General features: G+C 39.9%; 1 protein-coding gene across 13 annotated transcripts in view; it reads right to left on the bottom strand.

Moving 5' to 3' along the window:
- The window catches only part of CNTN4 (contactin 4), a 977605-nt gene that overhangs the window by 156020 nt on the left and 804610 nt on the right, over positions 1-16975 (bottom strand). For all 13 annotated transcript variants that reach the window (XM_067755248.1, XM_067755246.1, XM_067755236.1 and 10 more), the window contains 2 exons: positions 5944-6080; positions 3577-3706 (listed from right to left, as the gene is read on the bottom strand). In XM_067755248.1, coding sequence (XP_067611349.1) covers positions 3577-3706; positions 5944-6080 — 267 coding nt within the window. The remainder of the gene's footprint in view (positions 1-3576; positions 3707-5943; positions 6081-16975) is intronic.

The following is a 16975-nucleotide window of genomic DNA, read 5'->3' as shown; positions in this document are numbered from 1 at the left end:
TTAATTATATTTTTTATAAAAGACTCAAATTTCCTCACGATTATAAGAGTCTATTCACTCTAACTCCAACATGCCTTCATAAGTGGAGAGGGAGATGCGATGATGGTATGACCCAGGGAATTGTGTAGCACCCCAGGGATGCCCACGAGCATATGTCACACGAGTGAATCTCATCCATGACCTAGGCTAACACAGGAGAAAAAGTCTGGGAACAGTAGCCTTGAGGAATAATAAACTATCAATTGCAATAGGTCAGTCACAAACAAGGACATTTCTATTTGATGTACTCCTAACCAGGCCTACTCTAATACACTGACCTCAAAGTAAAAGTCTCCCTATGGCATTCACCCACCCGGTGAGTAAATCACCCAGCACCTAGGTTAATTATTTAGCAGTTTCAATCCATTAATTATAGATACGTTACATATACATGAAATACCCAGACAGAACACATAAAACAAGACCAAGGGAAAAGCCTATTAAATATATGCTTCCTAACCATCTCTTATTCATGACTTTAGAGCTATTACCCAGCATGAAAGGGAATCTCCTCTCTAGCATTGGAGGATGCTGAAATTTGATCGATAGCTGGAACCAACCTCCATTTTTTCTTCCTCATACTGAAGTATCTTGTTTTCATTTTGTTTCTTTGTTCATTTCAACCTCTCTAAGATTCTAATACAGGTAATAACTGCTCAGTTATTTGATCCATAAGAGTCAAACTATTACCATTCGACAAGAAACAAAGTGACTTGTGAAACACAATCGTATTAGAGCTTACCCAAGTTAACCAATATTAATTTATGTCTATTTTTAAATAGTCAAATGTCTTCTCCCTCCTTCACTTCAGATGGACTCTAGGATTCACCCATTCAATACTTAACTGCCCTTCAAGTCACTTGGAATATACTAGCATGATTTTTTTTTTGGGGGGGGGCAGGAAAAATGGGATATTAAAGAGGGAGCTTCTAAACTTGTTGTTTAAGATCCTCTAAAATTGGCCGTTAATTAATTTTTCCATCTTTCTCTTTCAAGTTTAAAGTTTGCCTGTACGCTTTATGTATTTGAATCAAAAATTCTGAAAAACATTCAGGATTCTCTATGGGCGAGAAACTATCCAGATGTTTTATAACTTTGAACCTTTGTTCAGGCCATTTCACTCTATTCTGCAATATTCCTGGTCCTTTTCTTTCTTTCTTTTTTTTTGCCTGTACAAAAATTATTTTTCAAAGCTCACCTGACTAGCCCAGTCCATTAGCTAAACTCTTTCCTGAATTTCTGGAAGACTTACTATTTTCACCACTTGCTTGGCCTGTATCATTTACTGACATGCCTTACCCTTCTCGTACTCAACAAGGTTGAAATCGGGCGTTAAATAACCTCTCAGGCATTTTTATCTTATCTTTACTGATCTTGCTTGCTGATCTCAAGGGACTTAAGAAAGGACTCAGATCAAGAATTCATTTGGAATTAGTTCCAACTGGAAATGATTTGAAATAAACCCCTGAATGTAAGAGTTGAAGCAGTGATTACCACCTCACAGGCCTTGAACCCTGGGAAGGGGGAAGGGAAAGGATCTGGTGAGGATCTTGGGATATATAAATGTAAATCATAACATACATATATAGATATGGATATATAGAGATGGATGTATACACACATACACATCTCTACATACTGTTATTTTCAGCTGTGGGTACGTGTTCTTGATAAAAATCATTTACCAGCCTTTCTCACTTTGGGCTCTGCTTTTGGGACTTTAGTCATCCTCTATCTTTATCCCATGACTATGTCCCATGATTTCCAGTCATCTGTTACTGTCAAATTTTTTCATTTTAACTAAGGGACCTACAAAATCTTTTAAAATTATCACGGCGTCCCCAGACTTAGCAATTGGCCAGCACTCACTTAGAAGGTTTCAGGACTATGTGATTCATTTCTTAGGCCACACACCCTCAGTTTTAGCTGTTCTGCTAACCAGCTGACATAGTGTTAAACAGAGAACACACTTCTTTCTGCAGAACATCCGAAGCAATCTACCTTCGTGAACTGCGCTCCACAAGAATCGGCTCTAACTACCAATAATCAGAGCCCATTTGGCCATGGTGGGATCATTGTACTTGTCCTGGAGGAAGCTGGAATTACTGTTCTCAATATTTATAGGGTGGGAGATATGTGTGTTTAGGTCATCCTTACAGCAGGCCAAGCCAAGGTGATGATGACTCCGGGAGAAAAGAATTCTCCGAGGCCCCTTTGAGAAAGACTGCAGCCTCGTGAACGCTCACAAATTCTTGTCTTTGATGGGATGTTGGTTCAAGTAAAGAATTTGGTGAGAACAACAATTATGGAAGCTTTTCCATCCGTTTTTACCTTGCAGAGGGTGGAAGGACATTCAATTCAGCAGCAACTACTTATGCACGTCAGATCTACAGTCCAGGCACCAAGGAGTGCTTTACAGAAGGGCAAGTCAGGTCTCTGAATCTGGGAAAATTATCAGGGCTTATGGAATCAGCTCCCTTTGTGTGCTGCCTTTCTCTTATTTATAATCTTTCTATTATGTTCTCACTAAGAAGAACTGCTGCTTAGATATTTAAGATAAATTCTGAAGTCAGAGTCAAGATTTTTCTACAAGACAAATGCAAGTTGATGGCCTGGAGTTCTTGTTTCCTTGTTTTGTTTTGTTTTTTTTTAATGTCCATAGGTTTGTTAAATCACTTAACTTGTGTTTTCAATGATTTACTTAACTCATTAATTCATTTTTTAACAGTCTCTCAACTCCTTCATCACTTAGTACAGTCGTTCATCCTTACATTCATTCATTCATTATTTATTGAGCACATACTTTGTGCTTCAACATTGTATTAAGTCCTGAGGATTAAATGATGAGTTAAACCAAATATGGTCCAGGACATCATGGGGAAGTTATAGGCCAATTAGAGAAAAAGACAGAAAAATCACATAAGCAAATGTAAAATGCAACAGTAGCATGATATATGAAGAGGAGACAGAAAAGCACTCTAGGCAGAGGAAACAGTGTGGACCAAGTGCCCTGTGGAGGAAGGGAGGGTGGTGAACATGCAGCACAGAAAGCTCAGCATTGCTGAAGAGCAGAAGGAAAGGGGCACATGGTGAAAAATGGAGCTGGAGGGGCAGAACATCAGGGCATAGCCTGGAAAATTCAGAGGTGAAAGAACAAGATGCACTTTGCTGGCTGTTCAAATACACCTTTCCACACCAAGTCCGCTCTTCCTCTCTCCAAGCCCAATCAGAGTGATAGCAACAGACGCCAAAGCATTTCATAAACGTCACTCAATTTAGAAGAGGGGTTGATAGAGGAATAAAAATGAGCGCCAAGGGAACTGCGTCACCCATTGTAAACATCAGGAGAAGCTGATTTAGAAAGTGGTCTCTTCTTATTGCTTGCAGAATGCATTCCTTGTTTCTCGAGTGATATCTTTGGTCTAAAGATTTCTTCACCCCCTTTTCTTGGATTGAACGTTTATGTTTGGCAGAGGACATGGTAGTTTAGTGATTCTAAGAGTTTTTACTTTTTTTCTTTCCAGTATAAAGACTCACCTATAACACTAAGCTCTGCGCTGGAAAAGATAACTCCATGTTTATTTTCTGCCACACACTGATACATGCCAGCATCTGAGAGGTTCACTATTGTTATGTTGAGTGTTCCTTGCTCCATATGAATTCTATCCTGTGAAAGAAAAGAGGAACACAAAACAATGACCTTCTACAACTGAGACCTTAAGGCAATTTTGCTGCGTGTTATATCAAAGGGGCTTAATGGGAAGAAAATAGCTATCACATAAGCAATTTACATACCATGATCTATTTATCTGTCAACTAAATTTGTGGCAGGTCAGATGCTAAGTGGAACACCCCGTACATCAGTTGGTAAATGGAATTTAAATTGTAGGACTCTCTTGAGCTCTCATTGATTTAACAGTGAAACCAGTCAGATTAATATCCCCTCTAAATAGATGAACTTGAAATTTAAAATGCTTTTTTTACTCCAAGGCTTTGTGCTAACTGTGGGCGAGGAGTGGGAAATACAAGTAAGTTTACCGTTTAGAGTAGTTAAGACGCTCAGATTATAATCAGGCAACACTTTGAAGGTTAATAGGATTGTAATCTTCTTGGATGAAGCAGAGACAAATATTTAACGTCAGCCGAAATTTACTAAGAAAAAGAGTAGGTATTAGTAATTTAATGTTCCCTTACTCAATTGCTATCGGTGGCACGATCTAAGCTTAGGACCACCTGCTGGTAGCCAATCTGAAGAAAGCAAAGTTAGTGCATGGAACAATAGAGCATCCTCATTCATCAGCCTGAGGCTATGTAACTTGAGGGGTCAATTTTTATAAGTACCCAAAAGGATCTCCTCTTCTCCAGAAGACCTGCCATTTAAGAAAGTAAAATATATAAAGACATACTGGTTTTCTGTTCGCTCCAGGGTTGTGATTTAGTTGGGTGGACACCGTATTAGGCTTTGATCAAACCTAAGCGTCCATGTTCTCTCACGTTAAATAAAGGGAAGAAAATGCCAGTTACCTGGGTACCTACACTCTAGCGATTTGAGTTTGGCTTTTAGAATTGAGAGAATCATGGGACCAAAAAGAGTCCAGCAGTGACAGGCAGAGGTGTGGGTGCCAGGGTGTGGGCCAGGCTCATCACACCAGCCCGTTTCGGCGGCTGCACACACCACACTGACGTCCTGGCCAGCGCTCAGAGCAGCTGCTCTTCTCTGGGGGCTGACGGGGGAGGAAACCTGAGCACAAAAAACTGGGTCTCAACTTGGGGCCTGAGGAAAATGTCAAATTTCAGCGAACATTTGACTTCAGTAGGAAAATACATAAGGAAAATTAAACTAGACACAATTGTTCCTCATTCTAAGGTCCCACCTTCGCTTATTTTTATGGGCATTATTCCTTCAGTTATCTCTTTGAGCATCCTTAACACACTTATTCCGATTTCTGTCTTAGCCTGTTCTACAGGTTGGTTATCTTTCTAAAAAAAGTTTTTTTGCATATGGTTTGGGATATTGGTGTGCAGGCTTATTTTGAAAAGGAGTTATTTTTGTCTGTATTTTCCCCTCTATTTAGCAGTTTTGTGGTTGCCTCCACCTCAACCCCTGGCCCGCTGGTCCAGAAGCAGATCTACTCGAGGCTTCTCTCAGGTCCTGATCTGGGAGGATGCTGGGACTACTGCAATTCCCATCCAGGGCCAGTAGGGGGCATAACCTGGTACCTTTTACCTCTCTTACGTCACAGAGTCCTATTAAGCCAGGCAGCAGTTTGTTTGCTTTTGCACAAGGATATTGTACCCTTGTCTCCAGAGAGGATTTTTTTTATACCTGAGCTCTCAGCTCCTACTGCCTGCTTCAGGGCCTATAGGCTGGTGCCTCCCGCCTCACTCATCACTTTTAGTTTTTCTTCTATTTCTGTTGCATTAGAGATGTTAGTCTTGAGCTTGCATATGGCATTGCTAAACGTCTGAGGCAGAGTGGGCATTTTGCTGGTGAACATACTGGACCACGTTGTCCACTAGTCTCCTCGGACGGAAGATGATAATAAAACCACACTGAAGGGGAGAATTTGGATGCTGAAAGGTGTTACTCACTCATTCGTGTCTAGCATACACGCAAATTTGTGTCTTAGCACAATTACATGTTCCAGACCTTCAGCATAACTTTCCAATTGTAAAGCCAGAGATGTTAATCTCTGAAGACCAAAGGTTGAACAAGGCTGGAGAATCAGATTTATGTACCGTTTGTATTTATCACCTGCATTCGCTTTCACTTTTTCCACTATTTATGGCATTGGGCTGCATACTCTTTTGGAGACAACTGGTCATTTTTCTGTTTCCATAGCAACAACACCACATTCAACATTACAGTAAATATTAAGACACAATCATCACCCAGTTGCTTACCCGAGTTAACAGTGGTTCACCATTTTTCAGCCACCTGTATGTAGGTTTGGGCCTTCCATTGGCTTTACATTCCCAGAAGACATTTTCTTCAATGGCCACATGAATGTCATTTATTTTTTGAATCCAATTAGGTTGAGCTATAGCAGTTCACAAAGCAGAGACATACATTCAGTGTATGTTCAATCCATGTTTATCATATCAAGGGACAAAAACAGGCTTATAATAAAATTCCTTTTCCAGAGGTTATGCAAATTATAAAGCTGGGTAGAAGTTCAGGGGGTGCTTTTAGAAAACACCCCACCCTATGTCCAACTCTGAATGTGAATAACACTACCATGAGTCATATGGTAAAATTAACTGCCCTTCCCCCCACATATCTATTCTTCCTTTTTTCCTTTTAATAAGAGAAATCTCCCCCCACCAGCCTACTACTTTTAGCTGGGCTCATGTTTTTTCTAGCTACACACTGCATTTCCAAGATTCCTTTGCAGCTGGTGGTAACCATGGGCCTAAGTTCATACCAATGATATGTGGTGTGTATGAAAGTGATGAGAGCAACTTCCAGGTTACTGACTTAAAGATACTTGTCCTGGACTCTCACTGCCCTTCCCCACTGATTGGAAAAAGTAACAACTGAAACAGCTTTGGGCTCAGAGATGAAGTTATGTAGGATGAAAATGCTGACCTGCCAGCCTCGGCCCTTGAATGACCTTGTGGAGGAAAGCAGCAGCAGACCCACCTGCCTATTTTTGGAGAGATACATGGGAGAGAAATAAGCTTCTTATTTAAGGCACTATATTTCTGGGTGTCTCTCACACACATCATACGGATACTTTTTGTGACTCCTTTCTCCTTCGAGGCTATCATCATTTTCTACTACTGACTTCTTTCATATTGATAGAATGTTATCCACAAGTGTATGGGCCTGGAATTCCAAATCTCTGAATGAGTCCTGGTTTTTACCAAAACCTTCTCAGGAAATCAAGTCCTGCCCACAGTCTAACACAGGAATTCAAGACAGCACTTAATTCCCACACTGCCCAATGCCCTCTTCCACTCTCCCCACCCAAATTATGCCTAATTTTTCATGCTTCAATGAAGGTCATATTTTCTTTCCTTGTTCTTAAGGGAGATAAAGACAATGTTAACCAACGTTCCCTAAAAAGTCTTCATCAATAGCAAGCCTTCCCTAAAGCACAATTCGTGCCGTTGGTAACTATAATGGCAAACATATTTAGGCAGAAGACCCTCAGCACAAAGTTCATGCAGGAGAGAAGCACAGCTGTCATTCTGGAATGTTATCTTGTAACAAGGCACTTCCATAGGATAATGCCTACCAATGTAAACCTAACAGTCAGAACTGGTATCAGTATTTAATTAGAAGATGCTACTCAATATTCTTAACTCGTCTCTTTGCTGACTTGACCTCAGTATCTTTATTCAGTGAGGCTACTGATCATCCGTAATTTAATTGAAAAGGAAATGACTAGTGTTGAGGCCAAGCTCTCTTATCTTCCCAGCAATAAATGAAACTGGAAAAACACTAACAAGTCACTTAACCAGCAGAGGTCTCTAGGTCCCTGAATAAATCCTGCTTTCTCCTTTTACCCCTCTATAAGCAATTTCATGTTTTTCAAAGAGCAAAACACAATTTTACAAATCCTCTACTGATGGGGATGATGCATTGCTGCATATGCGGAGAGGCTGAAAGGGTCAACTTTCAAAAAAGTTATAACATCAACAAGTATTAACTTGAACGAAGGGTTATAACCTTTATCCTTGAAAGAGCTGCAAGCCTACCATTTTTCTTTATCTTCCTGCTGCTAATGCAAAGGAGCTCAAAAGGTAGACACCTTTTGAGTTCTCTGCCTGGAAAATCTGATGTGCCATCCTGATAAGGCTAATGGCAGTTGTCTGCCTGATTTCACATTCACCCTGCTGAATATTTACCCCCCACAGAGTTTATGAAAACAAAGCAAAAAAGAAAAGCTACAGAAATCTGTGTGGAATAGTAACAACTAAGCCAAACTTTTCAAAGAGAGTGAGGAAGAAAAAAAAAAATGGAAGGGCAAATGTAACTTATGAAGCAATGTCAAGTTGAAGTTCAAAAAGGGAACATCAAAACGATGTGCAGAGACAGAGATTTCAATGTCATAGATTTCCTGTAACTCTTGGGCTTATTCATTGCTTTCTTTCAAAAATACAGAAAGCTGGAAGCACTACCTTGCAATCTCAAAAAGGAGATGGGGAAGGGAAGGGAGAGCCTTGAGAGTATTTTGAAAAGACCTTGCAAAGTTCTAACTAATTAAACACTTCTGAGGGCTCATTCTGTCTCTTGCAACAGGGTTATGAAGGTTAAGGTGCTCGACAGGAATGCTCTGTGGTAGTGATTTGTGCTGGTCAAGGTGAAATCAACAGCAAATTCAGCCTTTGTGAGACATCGTCAGGTACTTTCCTTTTTTTAAGTAAAATTAATTCGTGGAAACCAAATTTGAATGGTTAAAAACCTATTCCTCCCGAAGCAAAATGAATTCATATATGCCAAATTTGAAATGATATAAACATGTTCCTCTTGAAGTCAATATCTGGAAATGGGCCCAGGGGGATCACGATTGGAATATGATATTATATAAACGGCAAAGAATGAGATAACGTTTTTTTTTAACATGCCAACTGCAGATCTACAGGGCAAAAGCCCACACAGTGAAGGTTGCTCCTGCCACTCACTTAGATTGGATGAATCATCTCTAAGTGGGTGAGTTTTTTGTAATAGAATAGTCCTGTGCCTGATGGAAATTATTCATATCTCTACATAGCTCTTTGGGTCACCCAGTTCAAAGTGCTTGGATGACAAATGGTCCATTTTAGTGCATAATAGAAAATATTGTTTCCTGTAACTTGTTTTTGATAATGTATTTGGGTCCATTGTATTTATCACTTAATATCTAGGTTCAACTACATTTTATAACTCCATGTCTGAAAAATAGCTCCAAGGAAGGCTTGAACAGGTTGATTCAGCCCCATTATTTCAGGAAGAAGGTTGTGTCTAAATGCCTTTTGGGGCATTATATATATATAGATCTCCAATACTAAACAGAATTAATCATATTCACATATTAAAACAGAACCATCTGTTTTGGCCATTCATGTTCTTTCAAGGTTTGAATAGAAGAATCTCTCCTCTAAAACATCTTAAGTCTTGTTCTCAAGATACAAATTCAAATATAAGGTTAAATGGTTGTGTTTTATTTGACGCTGTGACACTGTTAGTCTCTTGGATAAATGAACAAGCTCTTCATTTCAATCTTTAGATCAGTAACTGCCAGAAATGACCTAAGTCAATGTGTATTCCAGCCACTGGAATCATGCAAGCATCTTATCCAATAACAATTTATATTTGCAGATAGATATAATTGGAATTTAGTGGTTAAACAATGCTCAGACATATCTGGCTCTCTGACTGTCCAAAACCAGAAATTTCTGGTAGAAAGAAATGCCATCATGAGCCTTAGACCTTAGAAAGTTAAAAATTTTAAAGAAAGGATATTAATGGGGAAAAACAATTTAAATTGCTATTAGGATGACGACCTGTGGGCATTCAAAATTATTTCTGGCTGCTTACACAGTCTTGGAGAAGATGAATCATGTCCAAGGAATGCAGAGGTTTGGCTAACATTACTTAAGAATTATACTGATAGTGAGCTCTATGAGCCTGAAGATAATTACTTGGCTTCAGTTTACCATATATACAGTTGCTTCCCAAATCTTTATCTCCAGCTGGAATTCTTATACTGTTGACAAGAATCATTGAGATACTGTCAATATCTTTACCTTGAATCCAACATTCCCGGTATTGGCACTTGAACTATTCATTTTCCAACCTTACTGTAGAGCGTCTTCCAATTTATTGTTATAGTTTCCTCTTAAACCCTCAACTTCTCATTTGCAGAAGTCACTAAAAGGAAGGACGAGCTTCACATGAAAGACTCATACTGTGTTCTGTGCTAGGGTCCAAATTTGATCTCCCCTCATAATCTCCAGTCCTCTGACTTCAGGCTCTCATCCACTCCCCACACAACACCAGCAATCAATATCCTAATGAGCAGCGGTCCCCAACCTTTTTGGCATCAGGGACCACTTTTGTGGAAGACAATTTTTCCATGGACTGGCGGCAGGGGATGGTTTTGGGATGACTCAAGCGAATTACATTTATTATGCACTTTATTTCTATTATTGTTATACTGTAATATATAATGAAATAATTATACAACTCACCATAATGCAGAATCACTGGGAGCCCTGAGCTTGTTTTCCTGCAACTAGATGGTCCCATCTGGGGGTGATGGGAGACAGTGACACCCAAAGTGTGTTCCTTACGTCCAGTCTACTCCATAAGATGCAGCTTAATTGTCACTTGCCACTCACTGATAGTGTTTCTGCAAGCAATTGATTTATTATGGTCTCAGTGCAGTCAAACCTCTCTGCTAATGATAATCTGTATTTGCAGCCGCTCCCCAGTGCTAGCATCACTGCCTCAGCTCCACTTCAGATCATCAGGCGTTAGGTTCTCATAAGGAGCACGCAACCTAGATCCCTTGTACGCTCAGTTCACAGTAGGGTTCGCGCTTCTCTGAAAATCTAATGCCTATGCTGATCCAACAGGAGGTGGAGCCCAGGTGGTAACGTGAGCGATGGGGAGCGGCTGTAAACACAGGTGAAGCTTTGCTCACTAGCCTGCCGCTCACCTCCTGCTGTACCTAACGGGCCACGGACTGGTACCGGCCCGTGGCGGGGGGTTGGGGATCCCTGCTAATGAGGGTTTTCAAATTCAGTCCTATGATGCTCAGAGAGTTCTTGGGAGGGACATCCTTCAACTAGGACAGCCTTGCTTTGTTTTAAATATTGAAAATTTCATGTTTAAAAAAGTAACGTGACAATTTAAAAATACATACATGTTGAAAAGTACTATTTTGAGGTATCTATATCTTGTCCTTTTGTAGAAAGAGCTTTGAATTTGGAACTTGGAGATTGAGTGCACACATTTTCTCATTTGAATCAAGGGGAGGCTGGACTTGATGGTGTCTAAAGTCCCTTCTGACTTTAATGTGCTAAACCTTTAATTACCTCTTGAACCATCTGAATTCTTGGATCTCCTGGGTTCTCTGTTAATTACTGTTTCGCTCAGACTCTCCTATTTGAGATCTCTTCATCTCTGTGTAAGTTGCACTGTACTTTTACTCCTGGCAATGGCAGAGGAGGTGCCACCAGGCCAACTGTCTCACAGGTAACAATGATAAGCCACAAAGAATATAAAAACCAACAATGTGAAGGCGCATTTAAGGGTAACCCAAAGCAGGTACGTTTATATTAATAGGTACTCATTAATATATAAAACAGATATGATTGTAGGAAGTAATCCATGCATGAGATAATGGATAGGATGTGCGAACGTGCTTTGCACACTGTAAATGTTGTACAAATTAAGAGAACACTGCCATCATTTCATATTTTTAGGCTAATATTTAAAGTACTCTGTCATCTGGTTCTACCTAGTTCTCTCACTTTCTGTCCAAGTATGCCCAGTGAACACACAGCTCCTGTCAAATGAGGGTCTTCTTTGTTCTCAAATCCAATAAGCCAGCTCCTGCCTCATATCTTTGTTCAAAACAACTTGTGTTTTTGGAATGTTCTCCTCCCCTTCATCCCTACCCAGTGTTCACTCTGCGGAAACACCTCCTCCACGAAGCCTTCCCTGATCTGTCAACTGCTATCCTCCTGAACACATACAGCTCATAGGGCACGAACAGCAAAACTGTTCTGTGCCATCACGTGTATTGTTTTGAACGGGTTGGTTTAACTCTTTTACTCCTACCTAATTTCTATAAGAGCATACATTTTCTCTTTTCTTCCTGGATGTGCTGTAGTCATTTCAGAACTTGAGAAATGAATCAATGAATAAAAAAGGATTGGAAATTAGCCATATGTTCATGAAAAAGGTCTTAAGGCTGGTTCACCAAGCCCACTGCCACCCAAACAAACCAAGCTATTATCTAGTTTAACACAGACTAATTTCTTTATGTTTATTTTTAATCCTCAACTCGGTCACTGCCTACTGTTTCTCTGAATGTGCTCTTACTGGTTTAAATACATTCCTTTCTCCATCCCCTATTCACCTTCTGAGCAGAGTACTACCAATCACAAACACTAAAGTACTTACATAATATCTCAATCAGCATCACTTTATATATGTTATTTCTCAACCTCATAATAACCTGCAAATTAAGTGTCATTGTCCCCATTTTACAGATGAGGTCCAGACACATTAAAGTCCAGATTCAGAATGTGGCTCAGTTAGGACTGGTACACAGGCCTTGCTTGGCTTCAACGTCTGTGCTCTCCTGACAGGCTCTCAAACTATGCCCCTACTGTCAATGGAGAAGGGAGTATTCTTTTGGACCCATGGTTCTCAAAGTGTGGTCTCAGGACCACTGGGGTTCCCCAAGTCTCTTTCAGAGAGTCCATGAGAGCCTTTCTTTCCACCTACACATCTGTGTGAGATCAGATTTTCTTCGTACACTTCAACCAAAACAACAATCGTGACAGATTAAATACAGAAGCACATACCAGAATCTAGTTTTTTCTGCTAAGATAGACGTTAAAGATATTTGCAAAAACCTAAACAACATCCCTCTTTTTTGTTTGGGAAAATACAGTTTTCTTAAAATACGTTAATTATGTTAATATGCACTGATTATACTGTTGTCATTTTAAAATAAAGTACTCAAATTCTCGGGATTAATTTCTAATATGCTATATATTGGTAGAAATAGCCCACATAAGCGAAAGTTTTTTGGAGTATACAATAATCTTTCAGAGTGAAAAGGGGACCTGAAACCCAAAATTTTTGGACTCCAGCTTTAGAGAAGCACGGAAACTTTCAGATAAATGAATCTATGTATGCAAAACTTGCTACAAGTAAATTTAAACAATATTCCTTGATAGATAAAAATTGTAACAGCTACTTCTGCCTTCTGTGATGACAGAGTAAGGGAATGGAACTGCATTTCACTACATTGTCTTTGATGTGACTTTTTCTTCCCGGGTCTGAAGCTTCTCGTGGGGTAAGGACCCTATAACCCTACTCCTGTATTACTTCCCACTGACCATTATTTACAAAATGTTTCAATGTGCACCCCTTGAAAAATTGCACCAACCCACTCAATTGGAACTACCAGCTGAAGTGAAGGAAACAAAAATTGTTGACTATCTGAAGTGACACTCAAGGAAACGGAGGGTCTCGAGATCAGCTCTGTCCAGGACAATTAAGCAGACTACAGCTTTACTGCAGAATAACCTTATCTGCTGTGTTCATTTTTTGGTCACTCGATCCTTTAAGCCACTTTGTGGGGCTGAATAGTATCTAGTGATCACATATACATAGCACATCTGTGGGGAAATTAGTATGAGATGCTACACGATGCTTCTGTATTCTGACCTTACAGATAATCCAACACCATGTGCAGTGTCATCATGGCTACAGTTTTGCCTTTAGAGCCAAAGGACCATGGCCTACAAGGTCTAGACATATAGTCACAGATGTAAGTTGGAGAGGAAAATAAAAAAGAGCTCTTTTGGACTCAATAATCAGGTGATCACCTTGGAAAATAGGAAGTGAATAAGTCATCTGTTCAACTGGATGTTTTAATGTATGTCTTTGGTTGTGGAAAATAAGCAGAAGTATCTGGATGATTGATGAATTTTTTTTCCCTTTACCTATTTTATTAAAATGTCTTATTGGCAGGAAAAGGAACACAGGAAGAGCAGGTCTAGTCATAGCTCTGATTCTCACTCATTCTATCACCTTGGGTAAGTTATTTTATGTCTCTGGGCCTTTTTTTTCTTTTTCTTTTTTTTTTAACTTATAAAAATCAAAGAGAAGGGCTTCCCTGGTGGTGCAATGGTTAAGAATCCGTCTGCCAATGCAAGGGACATGGGTTCAAGCCCTGGTCCAGGAAGATCTCACATGCTGTGGAGCAGCTAAGCCAGTGCGCCACAACTACTGAGCCTACGCTCTAGAGCCTGCAAGCCACAACTACTGAGCCCTCGCCCCACAACTACTGAAGCCCGCACGCCTAGAGCCTGTGCTCCGCAACAAGAGAAGCCACTGCAATGAGAAGCCCACGCACCGCAACCAAGAGTAGCTCCCGCCCACCACAACTACAGAAAGCCCGCGCGCAGCAACGAAGACCCAACACAGCCAAAAATAAAAATAAATTTTAAAAAATCAATGAGTTGGCCCCAGTAGATCCTTCCAGCTCAAACATTATAGGATTCTATGAACAACAGCCTGCTCACCGCTCAAATATTATATTCCCTATTTCCTCACGGTGAAGATGATTTTACTCTCTTAACACCTGTTACATATAGGAGAAACCGAACAAAAGGCATTAAATATCAGGTTCCTTTAGTTCATGCTTCATTCTTCTAAATGATGTTACTCTATTGGTCTATTTGTGCAAAAAGGAAGTGACTATACAGACATAATGAGGTGGAAAGATGAATAATTATCAAGTGAATTAAATCCATTTTATACTTCCTTTTCCTTTTTTCAAAGATAATTACTTTAGCACCCTCCTACTTTGTCTATGTAGACTGGCCATAATGCTTGATGTGACAGCAAGCTGCTAGCTTTCATGGGAAGCAGGAACACCTTTGCTTGCATGTAATTTAATCTTAGGATTCACTCTACCACTTGAAAACAGCCTAGCACGAGAGCAATGGTTCTTACACTGTGGACTCCAGACAAGCTGCACAAGCATGACCAGGGAACTTAACAGAAATACAAATTCTCAGGTCCCACCCTAGTTCTACAGAATCAGAACTTCTGGGGATTGAATGCAGTATTCTGTATTTTAATAAAATTTTCAGATTACTCGAAAGCACACTGAAGTTTGAGAACCTCTAGCATGAAGGAACAGGCATAGCATTTGGAATCTAGCTCTATATAACCATGTAACTTCAATCAGTAACATTTTCTCTTTGGGAATCAATTTCCTTATCTATAAAATGGCTAAGTGTAGGAATGACTCGGGAGTGTCTTACTCATTCTAACTCCAAAATATACGTCAAGCCTCCATTTATTTTCCTTCTTTGAGTCCTAGCCACCAACCTCTCTCACCTGGTTGGCTTCTTGACCGGTTGTCCTGCTTTTACTCTTGGTTCCCTATAATCTAGTCATCACAAAACAACCAGAGTGGTCTTTTAAAAGCATGAATGTGATTGAGTCATTCCCCTGCTTAAAATCCTCCACTGGTTTCCCGTTATGATCAGAATAAATCCCAAACTCTGTGGCTGGCTTACAAGATACTGCATCATCTGTCACCCTCCTATGTTTCCAAACCTTTTGCCCTTTCTCACCATGACTAAGTTACACTAGCTTCCTTGTTACATCTCACAATGCAGTGTTAATTGCAATGTTAAGTAGTTTCCTGTCTCAGGGCCTTTGTACTTCCTTACCTTCTGCCTGGAATGTACCACTCCTTGAAAGCCTGGCTCTTTTGCATCCTTTAGGTTTCAGCTCCAAAGTCAAATCTCAGACAAGTCTTCCCTGACTACCTTATCTTATGAAGCCTTTCTTCTGCTCCTAGTTATATGCTATCATATCATCCAACTCATTTTCTTCACAACTCTTACCACACTATGAAATTTTCTAGTTCATTTATTTGCTTAATAGTAAATTTCCCATCAGTTTCTAGTAAAAGACAAGCTCCTTGAAGGCAGGGATTTGTCTTACAACCCTAAGTGCCCAACATTGCCTGCCATATGGTAGGCAATAAAAATTTCTTTTGAACAAATTAATAATATATTAAAGTCATTTTAGAAAATGTCAATCTTTAAGTAACAAAGATCTGTAGTATTTTAACCCTGAATATATTAACAGATCTATTTTTTAGGAAGTTTTTTATGCTGAAAAATATCTGAAAGAGCAGATTAAAATTAGACCACACAGACAAGTATAGGTCATGGCAAAATAAATTGGGAAAATGGAGATGGGTAAAAATGTTTTATGTCTGAACTAGTTTCAGTTCTTCCCATATCCCAGCCACGAGTAGCACATGCTAACCTAAAGACACAGCCACAGTGGAAACACACCAACCAGGAACAGGGGCTTCTCTCATCCTGACACAGGGAACGTAGGAGCAATGGAACCATGCCCAGCAGGCCTTTGGAGGAAGGTGAAAGGGTTTTAGGGCAGGATCAGAGAAATTGCCAATTTGTCAGGCCAGAACAGAAGTGAGCACACCTGTCCGTTGTTGTTGAAGTGAAGAGGTGATGAATGGGATGCAGCAACTTGGAACCAAAAAGGAGAAGCAGGTTTCTAAGCTGAAACCCATGGTTTATAATCCCTGAGCACAGCACATCTTAATGTTGTAAGAAATTTTCTTGTTAACAAAGATAGAACATTCGTGGATAAGTGACTGGGGCTACTTTCTCCCCTTTTGTGAAATATATGGTGACTTTAATGATAATAACTCATTTAACTTGGAGATCTAGGCAGCTGGATATCAGAAACGCAGCACTGGACAAACCCACTAGATACCAGAAAAAATATATAAAAAGAAAGAAAAAAAATGACAGCCAAGCACTTTTGTATAATTAAGCTCTCCTGTGACAATGAAAACAATTTGATAGTTTCTGTGTCAACTAGCTGATACTCTAGTTGAGGATAAACAAAAGAATAAACATAGATGCAAAAGCCCAGCACCATGAAAGTCAACTTATTAGACAAGCTTCTAACACCTAGGGTGGTTGACAACTGAGGAAAAAGCTGAGTTATCTTCAGAAAGTAGGCAAATTTCATTCTGCTTTTTTCTCCATGCGTGGATGCAGACAACTTCCTTTAAAAGGGAAACACCGTTAGGACCTGATTTTCATCTCCAGGCAGGATCCCTGAAAAAACCTTTCACTATACAAGGCTGGAGGCCAGTGACAAGGTTGATTTTCCAGAACAGTAACACTGGACTCTTCTATT

Source organism: Pseudorca crassidens, chromosome 10, assembly GCF_039906515.1.
Source record: "Pseudorca crassidens isolate mPseCra1 chromosome 10, mPseCra1.hap1, whole genome shotgun sequence".
NCBI lineage: Eukaryota > Metazoa > Chordata > Mammalia > Artiodactyla > Delphinidae > Pseudorca > Pseudorca crassidens.
This window is presented reverse-complemented; position numbering and strand designations above follow the sequence as displayed.